Consider the following 26,407-nt stretch of genomic DNA (forward strand, 5'->3'; position numbering starts at 1 on the left):
AACTTTGCAAATGAACATATAGACAAGCCTGATGCATTTTGGAAACAAGTTCTGTGGACCGATGAGGTTAAAATTTAACTTTTTGGCCGGAATGAGCAAAGGTACGTTTGGAGAAGAAGGGGCACAGAATTTAATGAAAAGAACCTCTGTCCAACTGTTAAGCATGGGGTTGGATCAATCATGCTTTGGGGTTGTGTTGCAGCCAGTGGCACAGGGAACATCTCACGAGTAGAAGGAAAAATGGATTCAATAAGATGTCAGCAAATTTTGGATGGTAACTTGATGCCATCTGTGAAAAAGCTGAAGATCAAGAGAGGATGACTTCTACAAATGGATAATGATCCTAAACACACCTCGAAATCCACGGGGGATTACATCAAGAGGCGTAAACTGAAGGTTTTGCCATGGCCTTCACAATCTCCTGACCTCAACATAATTGAAAATCTATGGATAGACCTTAAAAGAGCAGTGCGTGACAGACAGCCCAGAAATCTCAAAGAACTGGAAGACTTTTGTAAGGAAGAATGGGCAAAGATACCTCAAACAAGAATTGAAAGACTCTTGGCTGGCTACAAAAAGCGTTTACAAGCTGTGATACTTGCCAAAGGGGGCAGTGCATGCTATAAATTCTGCAGGGTGCCCAAACTTTTGCAGACGCCATTTTTTTTGTTTTCTGTTATTTTGAAAGTGTAAATGATGGAAATAAAATCTAACTTTTGTTGACATATTATAAGAATGTCTAATCTGTAATTTGATGCCTTTTGGAGATTTTTCCATCTTTCCTTGGCTTCTTTATGCACATTAATACACATTTTTAGCTGGGGTGCCCAAACTTTCGATCCCCACTGTATATATATATATATGTGTGTGTGTGTGTGTGTGTGTGTGTGTGTGTGTGTGTAATTTTTTTTTTTTAAACAGACAACCTGGAGAATAAAATAGTGGTATTTCCAAAACATGTTGCTTCTTCCTGGTATTCTGTATATCCTTCAAACAGTGTCCATCCAGGTACCTCATCTGGCATCATAAACCCCCATGGATAAAATTTGCTAATTTGACCCAGCCCAAACACAAAGGAGGCATAGGCTTCCCTGATCTATATGGTTATTATAAGGCATTTTTATTAGCCCGTATAGTGGACTAGAATGTTCACAAATCCACTAAGGATTGGGTCACTCTGGAACACTCTCAGATAACCTTGCGCTTGAAGCTCTTGCCCTGGCTACAGTCAAATGTGATCCCCACTGAGGCCATATCACATTCTTTGATTGGTCCTCCATTGCCAGCTTACCACCGCTGCTGTGCGCCAGCAAGAGAGGATGGCCCTCTGATGCCTTTACTTTTCAATCCTTTTTTTCCAACCTGTCATGCCACCTCTTTTCTGAAACAAGAAAGGCCACGTCAGGAGGTATTTGCCATGCATTTCTTCCAAAAAGGACGGCTTCTGACCCAGGAATCCTTCAATAAGCTGATGACTATGCATGAGATACCACCATAGACTTACCTCCAAATATATTATTTTTTTTACTTTGCAAGGACCTACCTTAGTCTGGACTAGACCTTTAAAGGTACTGGAAGCTATGTGCACTTGAACACAACCATACAGACATGTTATCTCTTTTCTCTTTTAGCTCTATCCTCCACCTCATCCTCAGCCTGTCGGTCATGGACACAAGAGCTGGATCAAACCTTTACAGATGCACAATGAGAGACTATCTGTGCTTATATTCATAAGGGTTCGCTAAATGTAGCTATACAGGAGAATGGGTGCAAGGTTTTTTCCCACTGGTATCGAACTCCATTCCTGCATATTGTATACTTTGTGAACCCTGTCTTTTTCAGTAAACCGTTTATGAAATAAAAAAAAAAAGAAAAGTGGCAGTTCCAAATTTTGTAGCTCAAACAATTTTTGTGCAATGGTTTATCAAGCCCACATATGGCACACAAAAAATATATATTACCCAGATTTTCAGCAAAATATGAAAGATGAGATGGTGCAATGGTGCAGAGTAAACAGATACCCACCATGTCAAGTTTTAAATTGTGTGTGTGGTAACTACCATCCAATTTCACTCTTAAATATAGATCTGCAAATCTTTGTCAAGATTTTGGCTTCCAGGCTGTCTCCTCTGTTGCTTCAGATCATACACTAAGGCAAAGTGAGCTTTGTCCCTTGCTGGGAAGCTAGGGACAATATGACAAAGACTCTCTACCTCATTTTCTATATTCACAAATAAAGTTGAGGGCTTGCCTACTTTCATTTGATACCAAGAAGGCTTTTGATAGGATGTTAAGTAGAGAGTCATCCTTTCTCTCAAGCAAATTGGCCTAGAAAGAAGCTTTATTTCTAAAGTTATATTATTATATTCCTTCCCTTTGGCGTCAGTACATGCATATGGTTTTTTGTCTGCACCCTTTACCACATCAAACAGTACTAGGTAGGGGTGCTCCTTATCCCCTCTCCTCTTTGTTATAGTGATAGAACACTTGGCACAAGCCATCAGGCTTACAGTGTTACTAAACCCACAACAGTAAAATCAGTCTGCATATGCAGTCAAGCATGCTTGTTATACTCACTGTGGAACCTAAGGGGTTAAGCCTTCTCTAATCCTCCCCTTCTTCCATTGTCCCAGACTCATCTCTTGATAACACAGTCTTTGAAGTCACTCTGCACCTTCTCAGTTGAGCGTGTATGTGCTAGAGAGTTTTTTTTGTTTTTCTTTGGGAGAGATTATGTGATCAGCACAGGGCCAATCAGCACTGTCCAAACAGAGAATCAGCGGTTATGCAGCCTCATAGGGCAGTCATAGCTCAGCTGGGCACTGGCGGAAGTCACACGACTGTTATATACTGCTGATGAGAAAAGGTATTTAGCAGTTTATATTTACAAAACTAATTGCATTTCCATGTTCTGTGTATTGTGGGAGACCAGATATAGTGAATGCAGGGTCATAAATTTAGTAACACTTTAATAATTCCATTTCAGGGATACAAACTCTCTTGGCCCACCATAAACTCTCAATATATGCTGACAATCTGTTCTTATACATCCAACAACCCCATATTTCAATCCCTTCGATTTTACAGGAGTTTCAGAGATTTGGAGCTCTTAGTAACATCAAACTTAATATGGCCAAAATGGAAGCATTGTACATATCTCTTCCCCAGGCTTTCCTCACCCAGCTTGCAGCTAATTACCCATTTCAGTGAAAACCCAGCAGTGTTTCTTAGCTTGGGACTGTTATTCCGTAAAAGCTAGCTAATCTCTACTCGCTAAACTAAAGTCCCATTTTACATGAAATCCAAAAGGAATGGGGTCATCTGCTCTAATCTCTCACATCCTGGAATGGTTCCCACAACCATTTACTAAGGCTTCCACCATGGTAGAGCAAGACTTATCCCCATTAGATCTACATGCTTTGGATCTGAAAGCTAAATTTCACATGATACAAGAAGCATCTCCCCTGGCCATTGCCATGCTTAGAAAATGGTACGATAAACACTTACCTCTTTTATCTTTGGACCCTTGTCCTCTGACCTTACTCTTTGACATCCCTGCCTTCCCACTAGTGCTCATGAACACTAATGCTAGCTATTTTTGAGATGGGAGTGGCTGGTGGCCAGGTCTTTTATTCATTCTCAGTTTGGCCTACCTGTATTTCCCCCCTCCATGGGTAGAGACATCAAAACTGGCTTACTCGCTTCCACTTGACTTGAATTTAGTAGGTAACTATATGCCTCTGCCTTTATTCATTGCTCTTTAATGAAATTTGACAGGTTGTGCTCCTCTCAGAGGTTCCCAGGCATGCATTTTCCACCATATATAAAGTCATTCAGTTTACCTCTAATACATCTACTTGTCCATGGGTCAAGGACATTGGACATGAGCTCGCCTTAGAAGCCCAGACACTCCCTTCTCTTTTTTTTCTCTATGAGTTGTATTTTGTTTTTTCAAATAGCGTTATTGACACAAATAAAGAGAGATACAAATGATGACTGCTACAAGTATAACAGAAAAAGTATAATACAGCAATGGTTTAAGTATAAGTAAAATTAGTTGAATGTATATTACTAAAACAGATTATAAGGATAATATCAATGTTACAGTTAATATTAATGTTTCTACTAATGTTGATGGCTTGCTGGAATTAGGGCAACCAGGTTAGTATGTTAGTAAGAGGGATAAAGTAACATATTAAGCCTTTATAATAAAGGGATATTTCTCGAGTCTTTAAGCCAATATATCCACTGAGCATAAAATTTGGATGTGGTAAGGGAGCTCTAGCAAGCATATTCTCTAAAAGGAGATGATTATTAAGAATATGGATTAGTTGCTGAATAGTGGCAGAGGAGTTGTTTTTCCATTTTTGGGCAATAGAGAGTCGAGCAGCTATGAGTACATACATGAGTTAGAACAGTGTGAAATGAACTAGGTTAGTCTTTAAACCCTAATCCCAGCAGGGCTAGCTGGGGTGAGATCGTAACTGAAACGCCTGTGACAGATAAGAGAAACACGTTAACATCTCTCCTAAAGGGTACAGTTGGACAGTCCTGCCTGATGTGTATTGGAGATTTTTTTTTTTTTTTGGTGGGCGTATAACATCAGTTATGTAAGATTTTCTGATTAGATTGCCAATGAGATATGCACTTAGAGAATCTAAGAGGATTTCAAAGTACTTTGTGCCATTGAGAAAGATTCACTGATATGCATAGCTTTGTTTCCCAGTATTTCATCGATGGTAGTTTTTGCCTATTACTGAGTTGTATGAGTGACTTATAAATGTTAGGAATCCTTTTCTACTAAGGTTTAAGATGCTCAAGAAAATGTAAAAGCTCTCAAGAAATGTAGATTCCATTTATTTATTTATAAAAGTCCTTGTTGCTGATGTTGTAAGTGTCACATAAGGTTTGGAATGAAGATAGGTGAGAACCTTCAAATAGATCCCTGATACATTGGTTACCTGCTTAGCTGCAATGACCGAGGCACAGATTGTAGGGATGATCTTGTAATGCCATTGGCTTGTTAATGCATAGCTCACCATGTTCTTAGGGTTGCATTTACTGTACACAGGAATGGTTGGTGCTGTCACCACATGGCGCAAAGGAGTTGTTTTGTTTTGCACACTTTTGCTGTCTGTTTAATGTTATCCAAGAGAATTGGGGTGTGGAGGTCCACCATTGGTTGGTGTGATCCAATATGATTACTTTATAATAGGATTTTACATCAGAGCTCCCTTACCTGCCAAGGATGACGTGCAGAAAAAGGAGTTTAGTACTCGAAGACATTTTACTTCCCATATACCTGTAAATGAGTTTAAAATCTGTGTGTGTGTGTATATATATATATATATATATATATATAGTATTTTAGTAATGGAAAATTTACATTTGAGTTACTTGGCTAAGAAAGCGCCACATTTGTTGTTATGAGCATACCAGTTAAGGCAAAGTCATTTAATGTGGAAGTCAAAGCCTTAGTATAGATTGGTACTAAGTTTTTCTCTGAATCCACGTAATTTAGCAGCGTCTCAATTACTGGGGTGAGATTAATGGTTTTATTCTACCATTCAAATACAGTCAAGAAAGTGGAAAATTGTTTTAATTTTGCAATCTTTTCTCATGGGCACCTATTTTAATGAAGAAACCTTTTATATAAAATCTGTGAGCATTCCACAATCTGAATTGAAATTTAAATAGTATTCAAATGAAAATAAGTCTCAGTATCGGATTTGATCTGGTCCTGATACCTCGGGTGGTTAAGGTGAGAAGCATTTAATTGCCATAAGGTTAATGGGATTAGAAAAGAAAGTGATAGAGACTGGGGTGTGGTCTGACCAGGTATTGAGACCAATGCTGGCTGAGGCAAATACATTTTTAAACCAACAGGTTATTACAGACCAAAGTAGGTCAAGCCTGGGGAGTTTGTTAACAACATTTCTTGGTATCTCTAGAAAACTGGCAATTTAAATGACTGACACATTTGATATCTTTTTTTTGCATTGCACGGCCATATACGCCGCTTGCAAAGGAAACTACACATTTCCTCTGGCCTTGGACAGGTGTTTATTATGCACATATAGATCTAATGTTCCAAGATTATCTGTTACAGCTGTCCCTCCGCAGTCTCACCAGTTATCTTGTTTTATTCATTTATATAGTGCTTACTTACTGTATAAAACATCACACTACAGACATGATTGTACTATGTGCAATAGTGTCAGTATAGGACCCAAAATATCCTGTCTGTTCCACTTAATCTAAACTACAAGACCAAATAAATCCTGTGTGTTCCACTACAGCTACACTTCCCCAGCCTATTCGGCTTGCTTTACTGAAACTGTACTACAAGACCAAGCTTATACTGCCTGTCCTACTGAAACAGGACTACAAAACAAAGCATATCCTGACAGTTCTACTAAAACTATTTTTCATGACCCAGCATCTTATTGAAACTGTAATACAAGGCATATGATATCCTGTCCGTTTTCACACTCTAAGAAGAAAAGGCACACCTTTTGCATCTATTTATTTATTTATTTGATTTATTTTGCATTTTTTTAGTATATTCCAAAGTAAAAGAAGAAACAGCAATTCGAAAACAGAGGTCACATGGAATATCAGTATTGTTTTCTCTCTCAGCAAACAAAAATTCCATCTTTGTACATTAGCTTGTCAATAGGATGAAATATAGATTTCTTACCCTGCACTTATATATCCATCCAGTTCTTCATTAGTACACACTGTTATCATTTCTGACCCCACTTTCAGAAGAGGAGAGAAATAGCATAACACAACATAACATAATTGTTGTAAGAAAAATACCCACAAAATAACCAAAAATATTCAGTAAAGTGATATTAAAGGCAGATTAAAAAAAAAAAAAACACGTCATACTTACTAGCTCTGTGTAGTGGTTTTGTACAGGGCAGCCCCAATCCTCCTCTTATGGAGTCCCATTGGCCCTCCTGGCCCCTCCCTCCTGCCAAGTTCCTCGCTCCCGAGCCTCTGCTCTGTGTATTCTTTCACACACAGAGCGTGTCTTGGCCCCGCCCCCACACTCTCCTCATTGGCTGTGCTTGACAGTAGTGGGATCCAATGACTCGTGCTGCTGTCTCAGCCAATAAGGAGCCCCCGGAGAGCCATTGTTTTCGTGCACATCGCTCTATCGAGATGGTGGCCATGTAAGTATTAGGGATGGCTGGGTGGGCTGCTGCACACGAAAGACATTTTACCTTCATGCATAATGAATAAAGGTAAAAAACCTTGAGCCTTCACAACCACTTTAATCACTTGCTCTCCTCAGGATTTACCCCCCCCCCCCCCTCCTGACCAGGCATTTTTTGCTGTTTGGCACTGCATTATTTCAACTGGTAATTGTGTGGTCATGCAATGCTGTACCCAAGCAAAATTTGTGTCCTTTTTTCACACAAATAGAGCTTTTTTATGGTGGTATTTGATCACCTGTGTGCTTTTTATTTTTTGTGCTATAATTTTGAAAAAATAAATATTTTTTTTACTTTTGGCTATAAAAATATATAGTGAACTCAAATTTTGTCATAAATTTAGGCCAAAATGTATTCTAATACATGTTTTTGGTAAAACAAATCCCAATAAGTGTATATTGATTGCTTTGTGTGAAAGTTATAGCATCTACAAACTATGGTATAGATACTGCAATTTACACCATTTTTTGCTATACAGCGCTGTACTAGTTTAAGTGACAATTGCATGGTCATGCAATACTGTACATAAATGAAATTAGTGTCCTTTTTTCACATAAATAGAGCTTTTTTTCGGTGGTATTTGATCGCCTGTGCGCTTTTTATTTTTTGCTGAATGAAAAACAGAGAAGAAATCTCTGCCAGAAAAAGTGTGTGGTATGCCCACCTTTAGAATATACCGTCCTGCATCCACCCACTTCTAATGGTGGACATTATATATAGCATAGAGGCCATCCACCCACTGGTCACCCCAGGCCCCCATGCTTTGGCATATATGCTCTTTTTTTAACTGCGGATGGAAAATCTCATCCAACAGCACTGCCCACACTGACTTATGTATATTCTGAGAGCAAGTTCCCGTTGCTGTCAGAATAAACAAGTCGGTGCTGCAGCTGAATGACATCCCTACAAAGAAAACAGCAATGGTTAACAATAAAACAGTAACTCAATAAAGCAACATTTTTATTTAAATATCTCTGCCAGAAAAAGTGCGTGGTATGCCCACCATTAAAATATACCTCCCTGAATCCACCCACTTCTAATGGTGGGCACATATGAAATGTGCCAGAAAATATTATAAAATATATATATGCCAAAGCTTAGGCTCCATCCACCCACTGGCCACCTCAGGCCCCCATGCTTTGGCATATATACTCTTTTTTTAACTGCGGATGAAAAATCTCATCCAACAGCATTGCCCACACTGACTTGTGTATATTCTGAGAGCAAGTTCCTGTTGCTGTCAGAATAAACAGGTCGGTGTTGCAGCTGAATGGCATTCCTGCAAACAAAACAGCAATGGTTAACAAGAAAACAGTAACAATAAAACAGTACAATTGTAACAGCAGAACAGTAACAACGAATGTCAACAACAAAAAAACTATAACTATTTTTGGTTTTTAGGGCTCATGTACACTGCAGCTGATAAACTTCAGCAGCCCCTGAACTCACCCTAATGTTTTCCTATGTGTCCATGTACACATATTCATTTACAGTCGTTTACAGGCATTTGAGTTTACAGTCGTTTTTTTGAACGCAGAAAACGTGCGTTCAGCAGTCGATTTTATCAATGTTTCAAACGCAAAATGCTAGTAAACGCGGCTAAACACAGCAAATCGCGTTTATAAGCGTTTCCGTTGTAAATTTTTTTTAACTCTTCCTGTTCTTGATGCTGTCCAGAGCCTTTTTTCATCATAAAAAATGCATGCAAAGTGTTTTCAAGGTACTCAGATGGACAAAACACTGAACACAGGATGTTCCTACCAAGCTTGTCACACATTGTAATGACCAATTCACATCTCAGACCTCTCCCATCCTTGCAAACAAAATATATGTTAACCACTTGCCGCCCTGCCACTGTAGAAATATGGCGGCAGGGTGGCACGGGCAGGCAAAACCACGTTTTAAAACGTGTGTTTTGTAAACAGGTAGTGGGCGTGCGAGACGTGCCGCCGCCCTGCTTGTCCCGCCGATCACAGCCGTGGATGTCAGTCGCCGGGTCACAGCCGGTCCTTACCGGCTATGACCCGGCAATCGGCGGCAATCAGTGACAGAGAGCACAGCTGCACTTCCCTGACAGCTCGAGAACACGCTGACCGGGACAGAAGAGTTTCCCTCTCCCGATCAGCGGTGTTCCCTTCAGTACACACCCCCACCCCCTAGTAAAACACTCCCCCTCACTCAGATAACCCTTCCCTGCAAAATAAAGTTAACCCCTTCCTCCCCAGTGCCATTAGTACAGTGTCAGTGTTTTTTTTTTTTGCACTGATCACTGTATTGGTGTCACTGGGGATGTCAGTGACCCCAAGTCAGTACCCCCCAATGTCAGAATGTCTGCCGCAGTCCCGCAGTCCTGCCATAAGTTGCTGATCGCCACCATAAGTCGCTGATCGCCGCCATTATTAGTATAAAAAAACCCTAAAAATCCCAGTATCTTTCCCGCCATTTGTAAACGCTATAACGTTCACGTAAACCAATTAATTTACACGTATTGGGTTTTTTTTTTACCAAAGACATGTCGCAGAATGCATTTTGGCAGAAATTTACGACTAAATTTGATTTTTAAATTTTTTTTACTGGACATGTTTTATAGCAAAAAGTCCAAAATATAGTTTTTTTTCCTCAAAATTGTCAGCCTTTTTTTTTATAGCGCAAAAAATAAAAACCGCACAGGCGATCAAATACCACTGAAAGAAAGCTCAATTTGTGGGGAAAAAAAGGATGTAAATTTCATTTATGTACCATATTGCATGACCGCGCAATTGTCCATTAAACTAGCACAGCGCTGTATAGCAAAAAAATGGCGTAAATTGCAGTATGTATACCATAGTTTGTAGACGCTATAACGTTCACAAAAAGCAATCAATATACACTTATTGGGATTTTTTTTACCAAAAACATGAAGCAGAATACATTTTGGCCTAAATTTATAACCAACTTTGAGTTTACTATATATTTTTTATAGCTGAAAGTGAAAAATATTGTTTTTCTTCAAAATTTTTGGCCTTTTTTTGTTTATAGCGTGAAAAATAAAAAGCGCACAGATGATCAAATACCACCGAAAGAAAGCTCTATGTATGTGAAAAAAAGGATGTAAATTTCGTTTGGGTGTAGCATTGCATGACCGCGCAATTATCAGTTGAATTAGTGCAGCGCCGAGTAGCAAAAAGAGGCCTGGTCATTAAGGGGGGTAAATCCTCTGGAGCTCAAGTGGTTAATGACCATTCACACCTGAAATTCCTCATGAAGACCCCCTGCCAGGTGGCCTTAATGACTCACTCTATCAGACAGCTTTCCCACCCTTGGAAACAAAATAAATGTTAATGAGCAACTCACACCTAAGGTAATCTCAACACATACTGCTGTCTCTGCTTCTACTATCTGTATTTCTCTGAAACAGTCTGAAATAGTTAATAATTTACCACTTTTCAGTGCATTCTGGGCATTTGGGAGGTTCTCCTGTGCTTATCTTTAAAAAACGCTTCTAAACACAAACGCGCATAAATGCATATGAACACGTTATGCAAACATGGCTAAACAGATGTTTTTAACTTACGTTTTCCAGCAGTCAGTTTCCATCGTTCAGAAGTGTTCCGTGTACATGGGGCCTTAGAATTTTAAATTTTGGGGGGATTGGTACTTTTTATTTTTATGCTTTTTTTTACTTATTTTTTTTTTTTACTTTAACTTTTTAAAACAGATTGTAGGGTCTCTCCAAATACGAGTTTCCTGACTACCTAACATCTTTCGAGACCCTGCATAAATATATGTCCTGAACTGTGCCGTGCTGTACCCTATACTAATACTCCACTAGTGTGTGGTAGCGACGGAAGCAGTCCTTGAGGAAGAGAGCAGGTTGGCCAGTACAGGAGGGACAAACAAAGCGTGTGTCATGCCTAATTCCATGTCTGCTACAGGCACAACATCTTTTTTGGGGTGTCCTTTGGGTTGAGGTACCAGGAATTGCATCTGGAAAATGACTGTCATGCAGCCAGCTAACTACATCTGTGTTTTGAGGGTTAGGGCCACAGCACCTTCTAGATACAAAAGGGCCGTGATGATTTCTTCCTGGAATTTTGGGAAGGATCCACTTCGTCCAGTTGCTTAAAGCCAATTGAGGAGGTCACCAAGGTCTTCTCTGAAGCCCGTCCCACCACCTGCCCCCTCGACCCTGTCCCCTCACAACTCCTACGACCTCCCTCCTCCTCCATCCTACGCTCCCTCACCCACATCTTTAATCTCTCCCTCTCTTTCGGCACATTCCCCTCCCCTCTGAAGCACGCGCACATCACCCCCATACTTAAAAAGCCCTCCTTGGACCCCACTGACCCCGAACAACCTTAAACCCATCTCCCTGCTGCCATTCACATCCAAACTACTCGAGCGCTTAGTCTACAATGTCCTAAGCTCCCACCTCAACAACAACAACCTCCTCGATCCCCTACAGTCCAGCTTCTGTCCTCTACACTCCACCGAAACCTCCTTAATCAAACTCCAACGAACCTGCTAACCGCCAAAGCTAATGGCCACTATTCAGTGCTCCTACTCCTCGACCTCTCTGCAGCTTTCGACACAGTGGACCACCCCCTTCTCCTCAAAAAACTACACTCCATTGGCCTCAGAGATCCCGCTCTCTCCTGGCTCTCGTCCTACCTATCACAACGCTCCTTCAGCGTTACCGATAACGCTACCACCTCCCCCTCACTCCCCCTCTCTGTTGGGGTCCCTCAAGGCTCTGTCCTAGTGCCCCTTCTCTTCTCCATCTACACCTCCTCCCTTGGCCAACTCATACACTCTCACGGCTTCAACTACCACCTCTATGCCGACGACACGCAAATCTATCTCTCGACCCCTTGTCTCACCCTCTCAGTCTCCGCCCGAATCACAAACCTACTGAACGACATATCAGATTGGATGTCGCTCCACTTACTGCAACTCCCTCCTCACTGGCCTGCCTCGCCGCTGGCTATCCCCGCTTCAGTCGATCCTGAATACGGCAGCCAGACTCATCCACCTTACCAACCACTCCGTTTTTGCCACCCCCCTCTGCCAATCCCTCCACTGGCTTCCGATTGCACAACGGATCAAATTCAAAATCCTAACACTGACATACAAAGCTGTCCATCATACTGCCCCAAACTACATCATCGACCTAATATCTAAGTACCACCCTACACGCACTCTCCGCTCCTCACAAGACATGCTTCTCTCTAGTTCCCTAGTCTCCTCCTCCCATGCCCGCCTCCAGGACTTCTCCAGTGCGTCACCCATACTCTGGAACTCCCTACCCCAATCCATCAGACTATCACCTACTCTCCTCTCCTTTAGGCGCATCCTGAAACCCACCTCTTCAGGGAAGCCTACCCCACCCCCTGCTAATTCCCGACCTCCTCCACTCTTCCTACCACTCCATCCCCCACAGCTATTTCCTCCTGTACCACTATCCCCTCCCTCCTAGATTGTAAGCTCCAAGGAGCAGGGCCCTCGAACCCCTCGTGTATCGCATTGTATTGTTATTGTACTGTCGCATGTTCTGTCTCCCATTGTAATGTACAGCACTGAGCGAACTGTTGGCACTTTATAAATACTGTATAATAATAATAATAATTGAAATAAATAAACAGACACTTTTTTGTACCAGCGTCTGGCTTTTCAGGAAACTAAGTACGGTTTCATCATCTGGTCGTTGAAGTCCACACTTCCCATGTTAAGGTTACAGTGGTGGACATAGAGGGGCTTCTCAACAACACCAGCTGCCATGGCAATTTGGATGGTTTTGTCTGCGTGAATGGAAGACAGGATGAAAACATCCTGTTTGTCCTTCCACTTCACTGTGAGCAATTCTTCATTTCTCAAGAAGGCTTTTCCCCCCTTTCTAAGATGGGTACTTACAAGCCGTTGGGGGAAGCCCCGGCAATTAGGTTGTATGGTGCCACATGCACCAATTCCAAGATTGTACAAATGTCTAAATAGTGGCACGCTTGAATAAAAATTGTCCACGTATAAGTGGTACCCCATATGGAAAAAGGATGACATCAAGTCACAAACTATCTTGCCACTGCTCCCCATGTAGTCTGGGTATTTGGGGCATCTTTTCCCTCATAAATCCAAAACTTATATGTATAGCCTGTTGCCCGCTCACAGGCCTTATACATCTTGACACCATATCTGGCACGCTTGCTGGGGAGAAATTGTTTGAATGCAAGGTGGCCAGAAAAATGTTTGCTAAGGTGATTTACGAGGGGCCAAATTTTGCGGAGCCGGACAAATTCAGGGACACCCCGAGGACGACAGAGTGTGTTGTCATTGAAATGCATAATACTTATTATATTCTCATATCTATGTGTGGCCATGGCAGCAGAGAACATGGGCATATATATGATGAATATTGGGTCTGTGTACCAATACAACCGCAATTAATTTTTTTAGTAATGCCCATTTTGAGGGTTAGGCCCAAAAAACCTTTAAATTCGGAAACCGTAATGGTCTGGCAAGGTTTGAATTTGGGTTGGCGGCCATAAACTGTTGTGCATATAAATTGCTTTGATCCACAATCAATGCATACAGATCTTCCATGAAAAACAGCTCCAAAAAATCAAGTAGAGTATTTAAATTTGCTGTTTCCACCTGAATTCCGGGTTGGGCAGTGAATGGGGGAAGTACGGGTGTTGCAGAATTTGTGGGCTGCCAATCAGGATTTGCATGCACATCTGGAAGGATACTAGGGGCTCTACGGGCCTGTATGCGAATTCTTGGTGGCTGCGGGACTTTACTTGTGGTCGCCACTGCACCAGCTTGTACTGCACTTATGGGACTCGCCATGTCACCAAGTGATACTGCAGTGCTGGTATGTGAAAGACCAGAATGTACTAGGCCACTGGTGCTCACCAGTTCACCAAAAGGTAGAGCGGCACTAGTACTGGCACTCTGCTGCATATGAGAGTCATCATGCGATTGTAACATCTCAGCAACCTGGGAACTGGGTCAGGTATGCCTGACCTTAGTAGGGACCTCTTCTTCATCATTTGAGCTATCTGTCAGGGTGCTGCTGCTGTCTACAGGTTCGTATTCTGAGGTTGATTGTGTCAGGGAGTCCTTCTCTTTGCTCTCACCTGACATGCTCAGAATCCTGTAGGCCTTTTCACTAGAGAACCTTTCCACTGACATTTTGGCCACTAAATTTATAGGTACCTAGTGCAACTCACGGGAAAAAGAGCACTGCTTGAACTGCTTGAACCGTTACAAAAAAATTTACTGGCAAGTGCTAACGGAGATCAGGCCTGATTCTGCGAACACTGCGGTTTTGTGTGTAATGTATCAAGTGACAGTGATCTACTGACACTGCACTTGCAGGGGGGGGGGGGGGGGTAAGTGTAGGGGCTAAACGTAGGCGCTGGCAATGTTCTAACTGTGAAAAGTGTGATGCTTTTTCTCACTGTGTCTGGATTCCTTTCTCTCTGGGATGGAATGTCATCATTTCCTGTACCTGTGTAACTGTAGACACAGGTACAAGAAGATCACTGATAGGACAGGGATCGATCATCCAACTTAGGCCGACCATCACTGGCCTAAATCGGATCCCTTGGGGATCAAATCACGGCACCCGCGGGACGGTGGGGGAGCACACACCCCCCCCCCAGCCCGTGAAAACTGTGGGAACGCAAATCATGTATATATACGTGATTTTTCACACCTGTGCCTCCCTGTAGCAGTATTTCTGCTATAGGGCAGAGCAAAAGAGGTGAAATAACAATAAATGTAAACTCTTGCCTCCACTATGCCTGTTGATGAGCTAAGTAATAAACATATGCAATCTGCCTATTGTAGCACATCTTAAAGTGGTAGTAAACTCATTTTTGTTTCTGTGATTTTTATTTAAAGGTAATCTTATAATAAAGCTTACCTTTAAGTAAAATGAATATCTCCTACACTTGTACCGTTTAGGAGATATTCCATCAAACAGCAGGCGGTGATACCTCCGGCACATTCGCTTTTTAGGAATGGCATACCTGTACCGTTTCTTCGGAGCTTTGTGCCATGCCCAGGGTTGCCGTGTACATGTGCAGGAGTTACATCATTGCAGCTCGGCCAGTCAGACGGCTGGAGCCTGCGAACCCTGAAGGAAGACTGGGTGAAGATGAAAGCCCAGTCAGTGGTGATAGCACGCCGCTGATGGGCTTTGTTTTAAGGTACTTTTTTCATAATGTGCTATTACTGTATGCAGTGCATACTATCACATTATGATATTGCCTTGCAGAAGGAAAACTTGTCATTGCATTTATACCTCCATTCCTCTGCTTCCCTGATCTCTTGAACCTTTAATGCCAATTTCTGTACTGTGGAGGACAGTAGATGATTTCCATCTCTGGGGAATCAAACTTTTGCCTGTGTTAATAGGTGGAGTGTTAGTGACCTCTTTTATGTGCCTAAGAAGACTCATGTAGCATGAAAAAACGCTGGTAAGGGATTATCCGGCAGCTGGCACTGAGTGATCTGTTCAGTTTGGCTACAGATTCCTATCCAGAATGATCCCTTTTGCAAATGTAACCCTTTCACTGCCAGGCCCTGCTCTCCACTTTTAAACGCAGGTAGCCAGGCCATCTTTGCAATTTTTCTATTGCTTTTTTGTTTTTCCCTGACAGCTTTCAGAGGTTGTGAAAGAGCTCCACAAACCATATATTTTCTGAAAGCATAGGACTAGTAGAATAAAAGAAAGGTGCTACTGATTTTTTTTAGACCCAGTGATATCTGCGCAAATGTTTATCAAAACAACATTTTAACTAAAAATACACTAAAATCCTGCTAAATTCTTACTAAATATGAAAACTAAAACTGTGCTGAGTTAGTAAATAGCAAATATTTATAAATTTTAAATTGCGCCTTTTTGTGAGATGCTAAAAACTGAAGGTGTTCAAAACTGTAAAAACAATTTACTATAAAAATTCAGAGGTTACCAGTTTTCACTTACAGCCTTCAGAATTTGTAAATACCCTTCAAACCATATATTTTCTGAAAGCATATGACCTGTAGAAAATGTGCTATTAATTTTTAGGCCCCGCAATAGTTGCACAAATGTTCATCAAATCACTATTTTCATTAAAAACACTAAAATTATTTAGTGCACAGGATGCACAGGCGTTATATGCATCCCTGCACAGGTAGTCCCGTTCATGTCAATTGGGATGCAATGGCTGCACAGGCATAGCTGCTGCTCCCAACTGACGTGGGTGTGGGTGTACGACACCGAATGCAGACAGTGTGAGCTCAGGGACATGAACCCGAACCCATATGGATGTCAAATTGGAAGCAACGGCTGTATTCGTGTAGTTGTCACAACCCTGTGCGAGTAAACATGGCCTTGCAGGGCCGTACGTTGTAGTATGCCCTGTGTGAGAAAGGCCTATGTTTTTTTAAATTTATTTTTACAATTTAATTTTTTAAATATTAGCACATTTTCTTTTGGGTGAGTGGATGAGATATCAGGTGATACCTGGTGATGGAGCCTGAAGCGCTGGGAAAGGCCTCTCTTACAGCTGTGGCTCGGGAGCCCTGGTAAAGTGACAAGGAGTGCCAGACCACACAGTGGCACGAGTGCCTGGTAAGTTTCACACTGGCAGGTGTTGCTGTGCATCTGGAACACAGAGATGACCGGACTGGATTCCACAGGCTAAGGGGTTGGAGCCAGGAAATAATGCAGACTGGCTTGACATAGGAGCAGGATTACAGCAAGGCGTAGTCAGACAGTCTGGGTTGGCAACTGGCAGACAGATCAGGTTGAGATAGCAGGTAGGAGAGTAGTCAGGAGACAGGACAAGGACGGTAACAGCAGGATGGGAAAACAGAAGGAGCAGGCAGATTGTAGTCCAGTGACAAGCCAGAGGTCAGTACAGGTAGCTTTCAAGCAGAGTCAGAGGCGGATCAAGTCGGCACAGGGAGATCAGATCAGGAGCAGATAACAGAAACTCAGGAAATGTAATAGACCAAATGACATTGACATACTGCATTAGTGCAGTTTAAATAGCCCTCCTTGCGGGTGTGCACATGCATTTGCTTGTGCATGTGTATTCCTTCCTACACTAATACGTATTCATTCATACATGAATGTTCATCGTGTACGCACACCTGCGACCTGGCCACAGGTAGAGTTCCTTAATCCAGGGCATCTGTGTACATGGATATTCCTTTCCTGACATCAGGGCTCTAAACAGACCCCTGATGTCTCCTTTTTGAGACAGAGAAAGGGACTGAAGACAGTCCCTGTCACTGCAGCCTGAGCTGCACTGTAATGAATAAATAAGAAGTCTGTATAAAGACTCCCATTCATTCATAGTTAGTCTGGCTGAAAAAAGACAATTTAATAGTTACATAGCTAGTCTGGCAATATAGTAAGCACTGTTTACTGTGTTCCAGTGATTAATGGACATAGGAGCTACAGTATCAGCGTCAGCAGTGATTGCTCACTATGTCCAAGGAAGGGAGCTGGTAAACACATGTTTAACAACCATGCTCTCCATCCTTATAAGAGCTTCCCAGTGTGCCCCAGCAACAGCTGCAAATGACAGGAGAGGGAGGAGGGAATGCCAGCCAGCAGTGGGTGTTCTGTGAGGAGGGGGGCCAGGTGCAGGGCCTCTGTTGCTGCCCTGAAGCACCTGAAGCTGGTGGGAGTGGAGGAAAGCCTGTGGCTGCATAGTAGCCATAGGGTATTGAGGTTGCGGGAAGAAATAGGTGTGCAGGGGGCCAAATCGGTGCTGCGGGGATGAATGTGGGAAAGCACAAAACAACAACGGTGTGGAGTGGAGAGAATGGAGAGGAGACACAAGGCTGTAGATGCAATGGCGGTATTAAGGGGTGGGGGGGGGGTAGGTCACTTTTTATATTGTCATCCACTGATCAGAACTGTTGGTTTGTTCAGCAGAGTCTGTAAACAATTTTGCTATAATCACATGGTCACATGGTGACCATGAGCTTATAGCAGAAGGAGAAATGCCGGGTCCATATGGCATACGGACCTGGCCAGCTGCGAGCAGGGTTAAAGCATCTCATTTTTTTTCAACCATTTGATGAAAAAATGCCATCTATTCTCAGGAGAAAACCAAGGGAAACCACCCTTCACTGCCTTGTTTATAAGATCCCATACTGTCAATGTTGTTTGTGTCAAAGGAAATATAGGGAAAGGTGATGGTTACCATTGACAAAGAGCAGCCTTCATTGACTGCTGCACTGCACTGTTCTTTTCAGCTTTGATCTCCATGTGCATTGTTAGCATGTGAATAGTAGCTTACATATCACATCCATGGCTTGTCCATATCCTCTCTGATGGGCAATAAAGTTCTCTGAGTTCTTTTGATCTCCAATGGATGTGGTATCCCTCTGTGTAAAAACATATGTAAAGGTTAAGTCTGTGGCTTTAGTAGCCTTCAGCAGGCCACTGAATTTGATGTTTTGTCTGTGCCTCTGTTTTCTTAATTGTCCAATTTGGAGATAAGCACAAGGCAATCTTTTTTTTTTCCCCAACCTGGTTTTGTAGGGCTTGGAGTGCTTTAATTGGTGCATGATGCTCTTCCTACACTTCAGTTTTTGTGCCCAGCTGATTTGTTTCTACTTTAAGGTCTTGCATGTTTTAAATGTCTCTTCTACCTGGTGGGAGGAATTCAGCCAGATTAGCTTTAGTGGGGAACTCGCCCTGGGCACTAGCTTTACCATTCCATGGGGGGAAGGGGGGGGGGGGCTCAAGAGGAGGATGGATGGAGACATCTTGTAATATTGTCGTAATGCCCTCCAACTGTGTTGGGGAGGAGACATCTGCTATATAAGGGCCTATGGGTTGACGTGATATGAATAGATAGGATAGGCTACTATCACTCCCCTTTATAGTTTTATTAGTTCAGCTGGGATGTTGGGGTCTCCCTTTTTCCTGAGCACTTTTCCTGCAGTTTGCTGTTTGGAGATCTTTAGGCACTTTGCTTTATAGTTGGCAGAATTGAATCGGCGTCCACTTGCGCTGATAGTAAGACAACACCCCCTATGCAAACGGATGCTTATTCTGCCAGCTAATGTTTCTCTACGGCTATAAAGCAAAGTGCCTAAAGATCTCCAAACAGCAAGAAATGTGCCCATGCTAATCTCCCAGTTGAACAATTAAGAAAACAGAGGCCTCAATCCAGACCCAGCACTCAGGCTTATAGCCAGACCACGCCCCGCGGTCCTGTTTATAATTCCTGCCTATATCCACACCTCAATCCAGACCCAGTGGGGAGAGCCTTAATTGTGGAAACTTAATTTCATACAACTCAAATAATAAAGTGTTCTATCCCTATAGGACTTTGTTTTACATTCAATTTTGTCCGATTGGCGAACACTTTATATCAGTTTTGGTAACTACAGTTAGTCGTAGAATTATAGCATGATACCTATATATTTTGTTTCTATTGATACTTTAACTTTTTCACTCACTTGCTTTTTTTTTGGCCTGCATATAGCAGATGATGTATTATTATTGTTTTTTTTTGCATTTCCGTATTGAGTCTGGTCTGTTGTGGAAAATGTGCATGTTTTTATGTCTTCTGTCCAGTCTGCTGACAAAGCTGAAGCATTCTTTTAAATTCATTGTATCACTTTCAGCTGTGCTTAAAGAAGCCAGCTGCGACTTATCCCCTATACTTAAAGTGTATCTAAGCACAAGACCAAAAGTTAAATATACTGCAGCTTACCTTTCCTTAGATATTTTTCAAATTTTTTCTTTATTTTCACCTGGTGATCCTTCCAGGAACAGGCTTCCTGTCTTAGGGTGACAACCATACTGTATCTATGAGCAGCAGGGTTGTTATCCCAGAAAGGTATTGTATTAGGACTACAGTATATAACATCATCTCCCCTCCATAACATACAGTCAGGTCCATAAATATTGGGACATCGACACAATTCTAACATTTTTGGCTCTATATACCACCACAATGGATTTGAAATGAAACGAACAAGATGTGCTTTAACTGCAGACTGTCAGCTTTAATTTGAGGGTATTTACATCCAAATCAGGTGAACGGTGTAGGAATTACAACAGTTTGCATATGTGCCTCCCACTTGTTAAGGAACCAAAAGTAATGGGACAGAATATTAATCATAAATCAAACTTTCACTTTTTAATACTTGGTTGCAAATCCTTTGCAGTCAATTACAGCCTGAAGTCTGGAACGCATAGACATCACCAGACGCTGGGTTTCATCCCTGGTGATGCTCTGCCAGGCCTCTACTGCAACTGTCTTTAGTTCCTGCTTGTTCTTGGGGCATTTTCCCTTCAGTTTTGTCTTCAGCGAGTGAAATGCATGCTCAATCGGATTCAGGTAAGGTGATTGACTTGGCCATTGCATAACAATCCACTTCTTTCCCTTAAAAAACTCTTTGGCTGCTTTTGCAGTCTGCTTTGGGTCATTGTCCATCTGCACTGTGAAGCGGCGTCCAATGAGTTCTGAAGCATTTGGCTGAATATGAGCAGATAATATTGCCCGAAACACTTCAGAGTTCATCCTGCTGCTTTTGTCAGCAGTCACATCATCAATAAATACAAGAGAACCAGTTCCATTGGCAGCCATACATGCCCACGCCATGACACTACCACCACCATGCTTCACTGATGAGGTGGTATGCTTAGGATCATGAGCAGTTCCTTTCCTTCTCCATACTCTTCTCTGCCCATCACTCTGGTACAAGTTGATCTCGGTCTCATCTGTCCATAGGATGTTGTTCCAGAACTGTGAAGGCTTTTTAGATGTCGTTTGGCAAACTCTAATCTGGCCCTCCTGTTTTTGAGGCTCACCCATGGTTTACATCTTGTGGTGAACCCTCTGTATTCACTCTGGTGAAGTCTTCTCTTGATTGGTGACTTTGACACACATACACCTACCTCCTGGAGAGTGTTCTTGATCTGGCCAACTGTTGTGAAGGGTGTTTTCTTCACCAGGGAAAGAATTCTTCGGTCATCCACCACAGTTGTTTTCCGTGGTCTTCCGGGTCTTTTGGTGTTGCTGAGCTCACCGGTGCGTTCCAAACAGTTGTTTTGGCCACGCCTAATGTTTTTGCTATCTCTCTGATGGGTTTGTTTTGTTTTTTCAGCCTAATGATGGCTTGCTTCACTGATAATGACAGCTCTTTGGATCTCATCTTGAGAGTTGACAGCAACAGATTCCAAATGCAAATAGCACACTTGAAATGAACTCTGGACCTTTTATCTGCTCATTGAAATTGGGATAATGAGGGAATAACACACACCTGGCCATGAAACCGCTGAGAAGCCAATTGTCCCATTACTTTTGGTTCCTTAACAAGTGGGAGGTACATATGCAAACTGTTGTAATTCCTACACCGTTCACCTGATTTGGATGTAAATACCCTCAAATTAAAGCTGACAGTCTGCAGTTAAAGCAGATTTTGTTGGTTTCATTTCAAATCCATTGTGGTGGTGTATAGAGCCAAAAATGTTAGAATTGTGTCGATGTCCCAATATTTATGGACCTGACTGTAGTTGTTTTGAAGCCAATAGAGATAAATGGGAACAATGCTAACTGATAATTTTCTGTGCTTTCTCATCTTCTGAAGACAGTTATCAGCTCACAAGATTTCTGGCTGGATGAGCAGCTTTTTTTTTTCCACGTGTCAAACAGATATAGCAAAATGCTTTCACTTGTGTATTTAACAAACCTTGTGAATGCTAATAATAAAAACTAATTGTCAAGTCTCATGTACACTGCTGCCCATAAACATGAGTTTAGCACTTTCAAAGTTTTTTTTTTTACCCTTGCTCATTTAAAATAAAAATAATAAATAATAACGACAAAAATGATAAATAAACGCACACAGGCATGCACACATTTTGACAAGTCCTTTAATAAAAAATAAAAAAAAATGCCCCATGATGTAAATACAAGTTGTCCAGCGATGCACGTCCATGTCAATCACAATGCCTGACACCCGCTGAAAGAGAGGGGAAAAAGCTTCCACCTGCTGACAGTTTCAAATGCATCCCTTGACTCTAACCAATTGTCATCTCCCCAGTCCCTCTGACATAGCCACATCTAGTCAATGATGTTACTTGGATTCCTATTTTTGGTTGTTAGGGGTGCCAGCTTTTTAACAACCATGATGAAGCTGTCACATTTAGCAGTGGTAATATAACCACTACTAAATGTCTCGCTTTCACCTGCTGCTAGAGGTTCATTCAGCCAAACATCTATACATTTGGCCATTTGAGCAGGATTTTCCATCGATAATAAACAGAAGTCTCCCTCTTTATTTGCCCTGCTGATCAAATGCTCTTGGCCTATAATCTTAGACAGTTTTCTATATTGGTGAATGTTCACTCCCATGATCAAATATTCTTGTAGCTATTTTTTCTCTTAGCACCAAATGTAAGGGAGTGTTACATCAGCGAATGACGACAAGGAAACTATTGCACATATATTTAAAAAAATTATAGATACTTTTCCTTGTGCTTATATGAATATTGAGACATTCTTTATAAATGGACTCCCTACTGCTAAGGAACAGCATGCCATGTGCCATATATAAGGCCATATATGATTAAATGTACATTGTATCAATCAAGAACCTCCAGGGAAACTGATAATGAATGTGGGTTTCCTGAGTTGTGATCCTGTTATAATTTAGGCAAAATAGGAGAAAGAAAATTGCCAAACTCAACACTCCTCCTTTGATCCTGTTACCACCAAGGAAGTTACTGAACTCCTTTCCAAGGCCCACTTCACCACCTGTCCCCTGGATCCTGTCCCCTCACGACTGTTGCAGCCTCCTTCCTGCTCTATCCTAAACTCTCTAACCCACATCTTCAACCTCTCACTCTCCATGGGCACCTTTCCCTCCCCACTCAAACATGCACTGGTTACCCCCATCCTCAAAAAACCCTCGCTGGACCCCACCTGTTTGAATAACTTAAGACCCTTCTCCCTGCTCCCGTTTACCTCCAAGCTTCTTGAGCGCCTTGTTCACAACAGTATGAACTGCTACCTCACCGACAACAACCTTCTTGATCCCCAACAGTCTGGCTTACGTTCTTGGGCCCCTCCTTATACTATCTATACCTCCTCCCTGGGCCAACTGATAACTTTCCATGGCTTCCAATACCACCTTTATGCTGATGACACCCAGATCTGTCTCTCCACTCCCCAGCTCACCCCCTCAATCTCCTCACGTATCTCAAATCTACTAAGCGACATATCAGCATGGATGTCACATCACTACCTTAAACTCAATCTTTCAAAAATTGAGCTTGTAATATTTCCTCCTCCCCAGTCCCCCACTCACGACTTTACCATTAAGATCAACTGCACAACCATCGGTCCTTTCCCTCATGCCAGGGTGCTAGGCGTAATCCTAGACTCTGACCTCTCCTTTGGACCCACATCCAGTCACTGGCTAAATCCTGCTGCCTCAACCTCTGGAACATTTCCAAAATCCGCCCCTTCCTGACCAATGACCCCAAAAAACAATTTATCCACGCCTTGGTTATATCCCGCCTCGATTTTTGCAACTCCCTCCTCACTGCTCTACCATTACACAGGCTATCCCCCCTTCAGTCTGTTATGAATGCTGCTGCTAGACTCATCCACCTTACCAACCGATCAGCGACTGCTGCCCCTCTCTGCCAATCCCTCCACTGGCTTCCACTAACCCAACATATAAAATTCAAAATACTAACCACAGCTTACAAAGCCATCCACAACACTGCCCCTAGCTACATCACCGACCTCATCCACAGATACCGCCCAAATCGCCCACTCTGCTCCTCCCATGATATCTTCCTCTCTAGCTCCCTCATCACCTCCTCCCACGCTCGCCTCCAGACATCTCCAGAGCCTCTCTCATCCTCTGGAACTCCCTACCACAGCATGTCCGGTCAGCCCCCACCCTGTCTGCCTTTAGGCGATCTTTGAAAACTCACTTCTTCAGGGAAGCCTACCCCACTTCCACCTAAGAACTGTACTTGAATCACCTCCACCAGATCATCCCCCGCAGATATCACCCTTTGTATCACCTCCCCCTTCCTTTAGATTGTAAGCTCCACGAGCAGGGCCCTCACATTCCTTCTGTATTGAAAGTATTGTAATTGTACTGTCTCCCTTATATTGTAAAGTGCTGCGCAAACTGTTGGCGCTATATAAATCCTGTATAATAATAATAATAATAATAATAAACAAATTGTGTCCATTGTCAGCCTTCTGTTCTAGGCTGAACTATGGAGTCTTTTGATCAGTACAACCTAAAAGCCAAAATAAACCTTCTTATCTTGTCCAGTAATAAAAGCATACACTTTTATTTTCTAGTGATGCTATATGGCCCCGAATGTTCATAAATTAAAGATTTATTTGCTCCCCTTGGAATTTTTTTTAAAGCTGTAACTTCCCCTGTCTGCTGAAGATTACACCCATATTAGGGTCACCATATCTGGCCTTAACAATTACAATCAGACCATACAACCTTTGTACAATGACTTTAGATGTGCTAAAATTGTGTAATATGAGGATCCATTTAATCTATTTATGGATAGATTCCATTTAATCTATTTATTTTAAGGTGTTGCCATACATAGTTGCTGGGAAATCTAAAGGAGTTTGCACAATCACATTCCAACATGTGTAGTGCGCTTTAGTCTTTATTTAGATCTTCAGTTGCCACCTATAACACCAGCCAACATGGACCACTGGGCAGTTTATCATCAGAGGCTTGCCTTGAAGGTAGAATACACTGGGCATGTGCTAGTAGGCAGAATGTAAAAGAAAAAACTGCAGAAAACAATATTAGTATGTTTGATAAATTGTTTGATAACCTCTACTGAACTTGAGCTTTTTTTTTTTCTTTCTAACTTTTAATTGTTGGGTTTTTTCCACTCTAATTATTGAAAGAGGAAGAAAATGTTATTCATGGCCTGTACAGAAAGCTATGTTGCAGGACTTACTGCCTGCAAGCACATGTCATCTGTACATGTTTGTACAGCATATGTAATATTGATGGAACTGGGCCCCAAAATCAATTACCACCACATCCCCATGGTATTTATACTCATTCTTATTTATTTATTTAAATGCCCTCTTAAATGCTTTTAATTACACTGTTTTTTTAAAGGCACATTGATGTATTAGTTTCTTTTCAAGATAGAGTGAATACATTATATTGATTTTGTCATACCATAGTCTACTGATTCTGTGCACTGACTAATGTAAAATCTCCAAAAGACTATTTTGACATCTGCTGTCATTACTTAATGCATGCTTATGTTCCCCAATGAATTTAATTGATGGTTAATTATCTTTGCAAGGAACAAAGCAATTGGTAGTGCTGACACATTCTCCACATTTTGCTTATCTACAGATGTGAGTGTCTTTCCGGGCTTTGCAGTTTCCCAGTGTGTGAGGCCGGGTCAATCCCTCGGATTGTCTCAAGAGGCAATGGGACACCTGGAAAGTGCTGTGATGTCTTTGAGTGTGTTAATGGTAAGTGGATTTCCTCTTTACATCCTTTATATGGGGGAATGATAGAATGGACTAGAGGCAAACTGTTTCATTTATCAGCAACATTCTTTAATTTGGCTGCTTAGCCAAATTAAAGGTTACATGAAGGACATCTCTTCTTAGCTGTTTAACCTTTTGAAAGGTTTACAAGTTGACTATATCTTTTTAATTAATAGTTTAAGCAAAGATTACAGTATATATTCAAGCTGCACAACAATAAAATTGAATAAATAAATAAAGGACCAGGGAATTGCATCAAAGGTGATTTAATGATTTCTGAGCATGAGGCTATTCATTTATCTGGATTATTCTTCCACCAGTTCTTCTGTATTTTCTTTAAATGAATACATTGTTAGGTGCATTTTTTTTCTCTCATTACCCAAACAAGATCAAAAGCTGCAAAGATTTTTGATGTGTTGAAGTCTAAGGTAGATAAGTCTCATATGTTCTAGGAGTTATTGCTGCTTTTTTGTGGCTGAACAATTAAGCTTCATACTTAGACTATAATAATAATAATAATAGCTGTCCCTTTCTACCCAGCCCCAGAATCCTTTTAACTTGGATATTGCACCCTGGGAATTGGAAGGTCTGCCTGACACTGAATCACTGTGATTGGTTGTCAGTGGCCATATGATCAGGAGCTGATTCGCCAGCTTCCAATCATTACTA

General features: G+C 41.8%; 1 protein-coding gene across 1 annotated transcript in view; it reads left to right on the plus strand.

The window, feature by feature from the left end:
- Window positions 1-26,407, plus strand: part of CRIM1 (cysteine rich transmembrane BMP regulator 1) — a 1,025,033-nt gene that overhangs the window by 491,282 nt on the left and 507,344 nt on the right. The window contains exon 5 of the mRNA XM_089690902.1: window positions 25,599-25,720. Within this exon, the coding sequence (XP_089547028.1) occupies window positions 25,599-25,720 (122 nt within the window). The remainder of the gene's footprint in view (window positions 1-25,598; window positions 25,721-26,407) is intronic.

Source organism: Staurois parvus, unplaced genomic scaffold (genome assembly GCF_062004578.1).
Source record: "Staurois parvus isolate SC_StPar_1 unplaced genomic scaffold, SC_StPar_1.0 ptg000546l, whole genome shotgun sequence".
NCBI lineage: Eukaryota > Metazoa > Chordata > Amphibia > Anura > Ranidae > Staurois > Staurois parvus.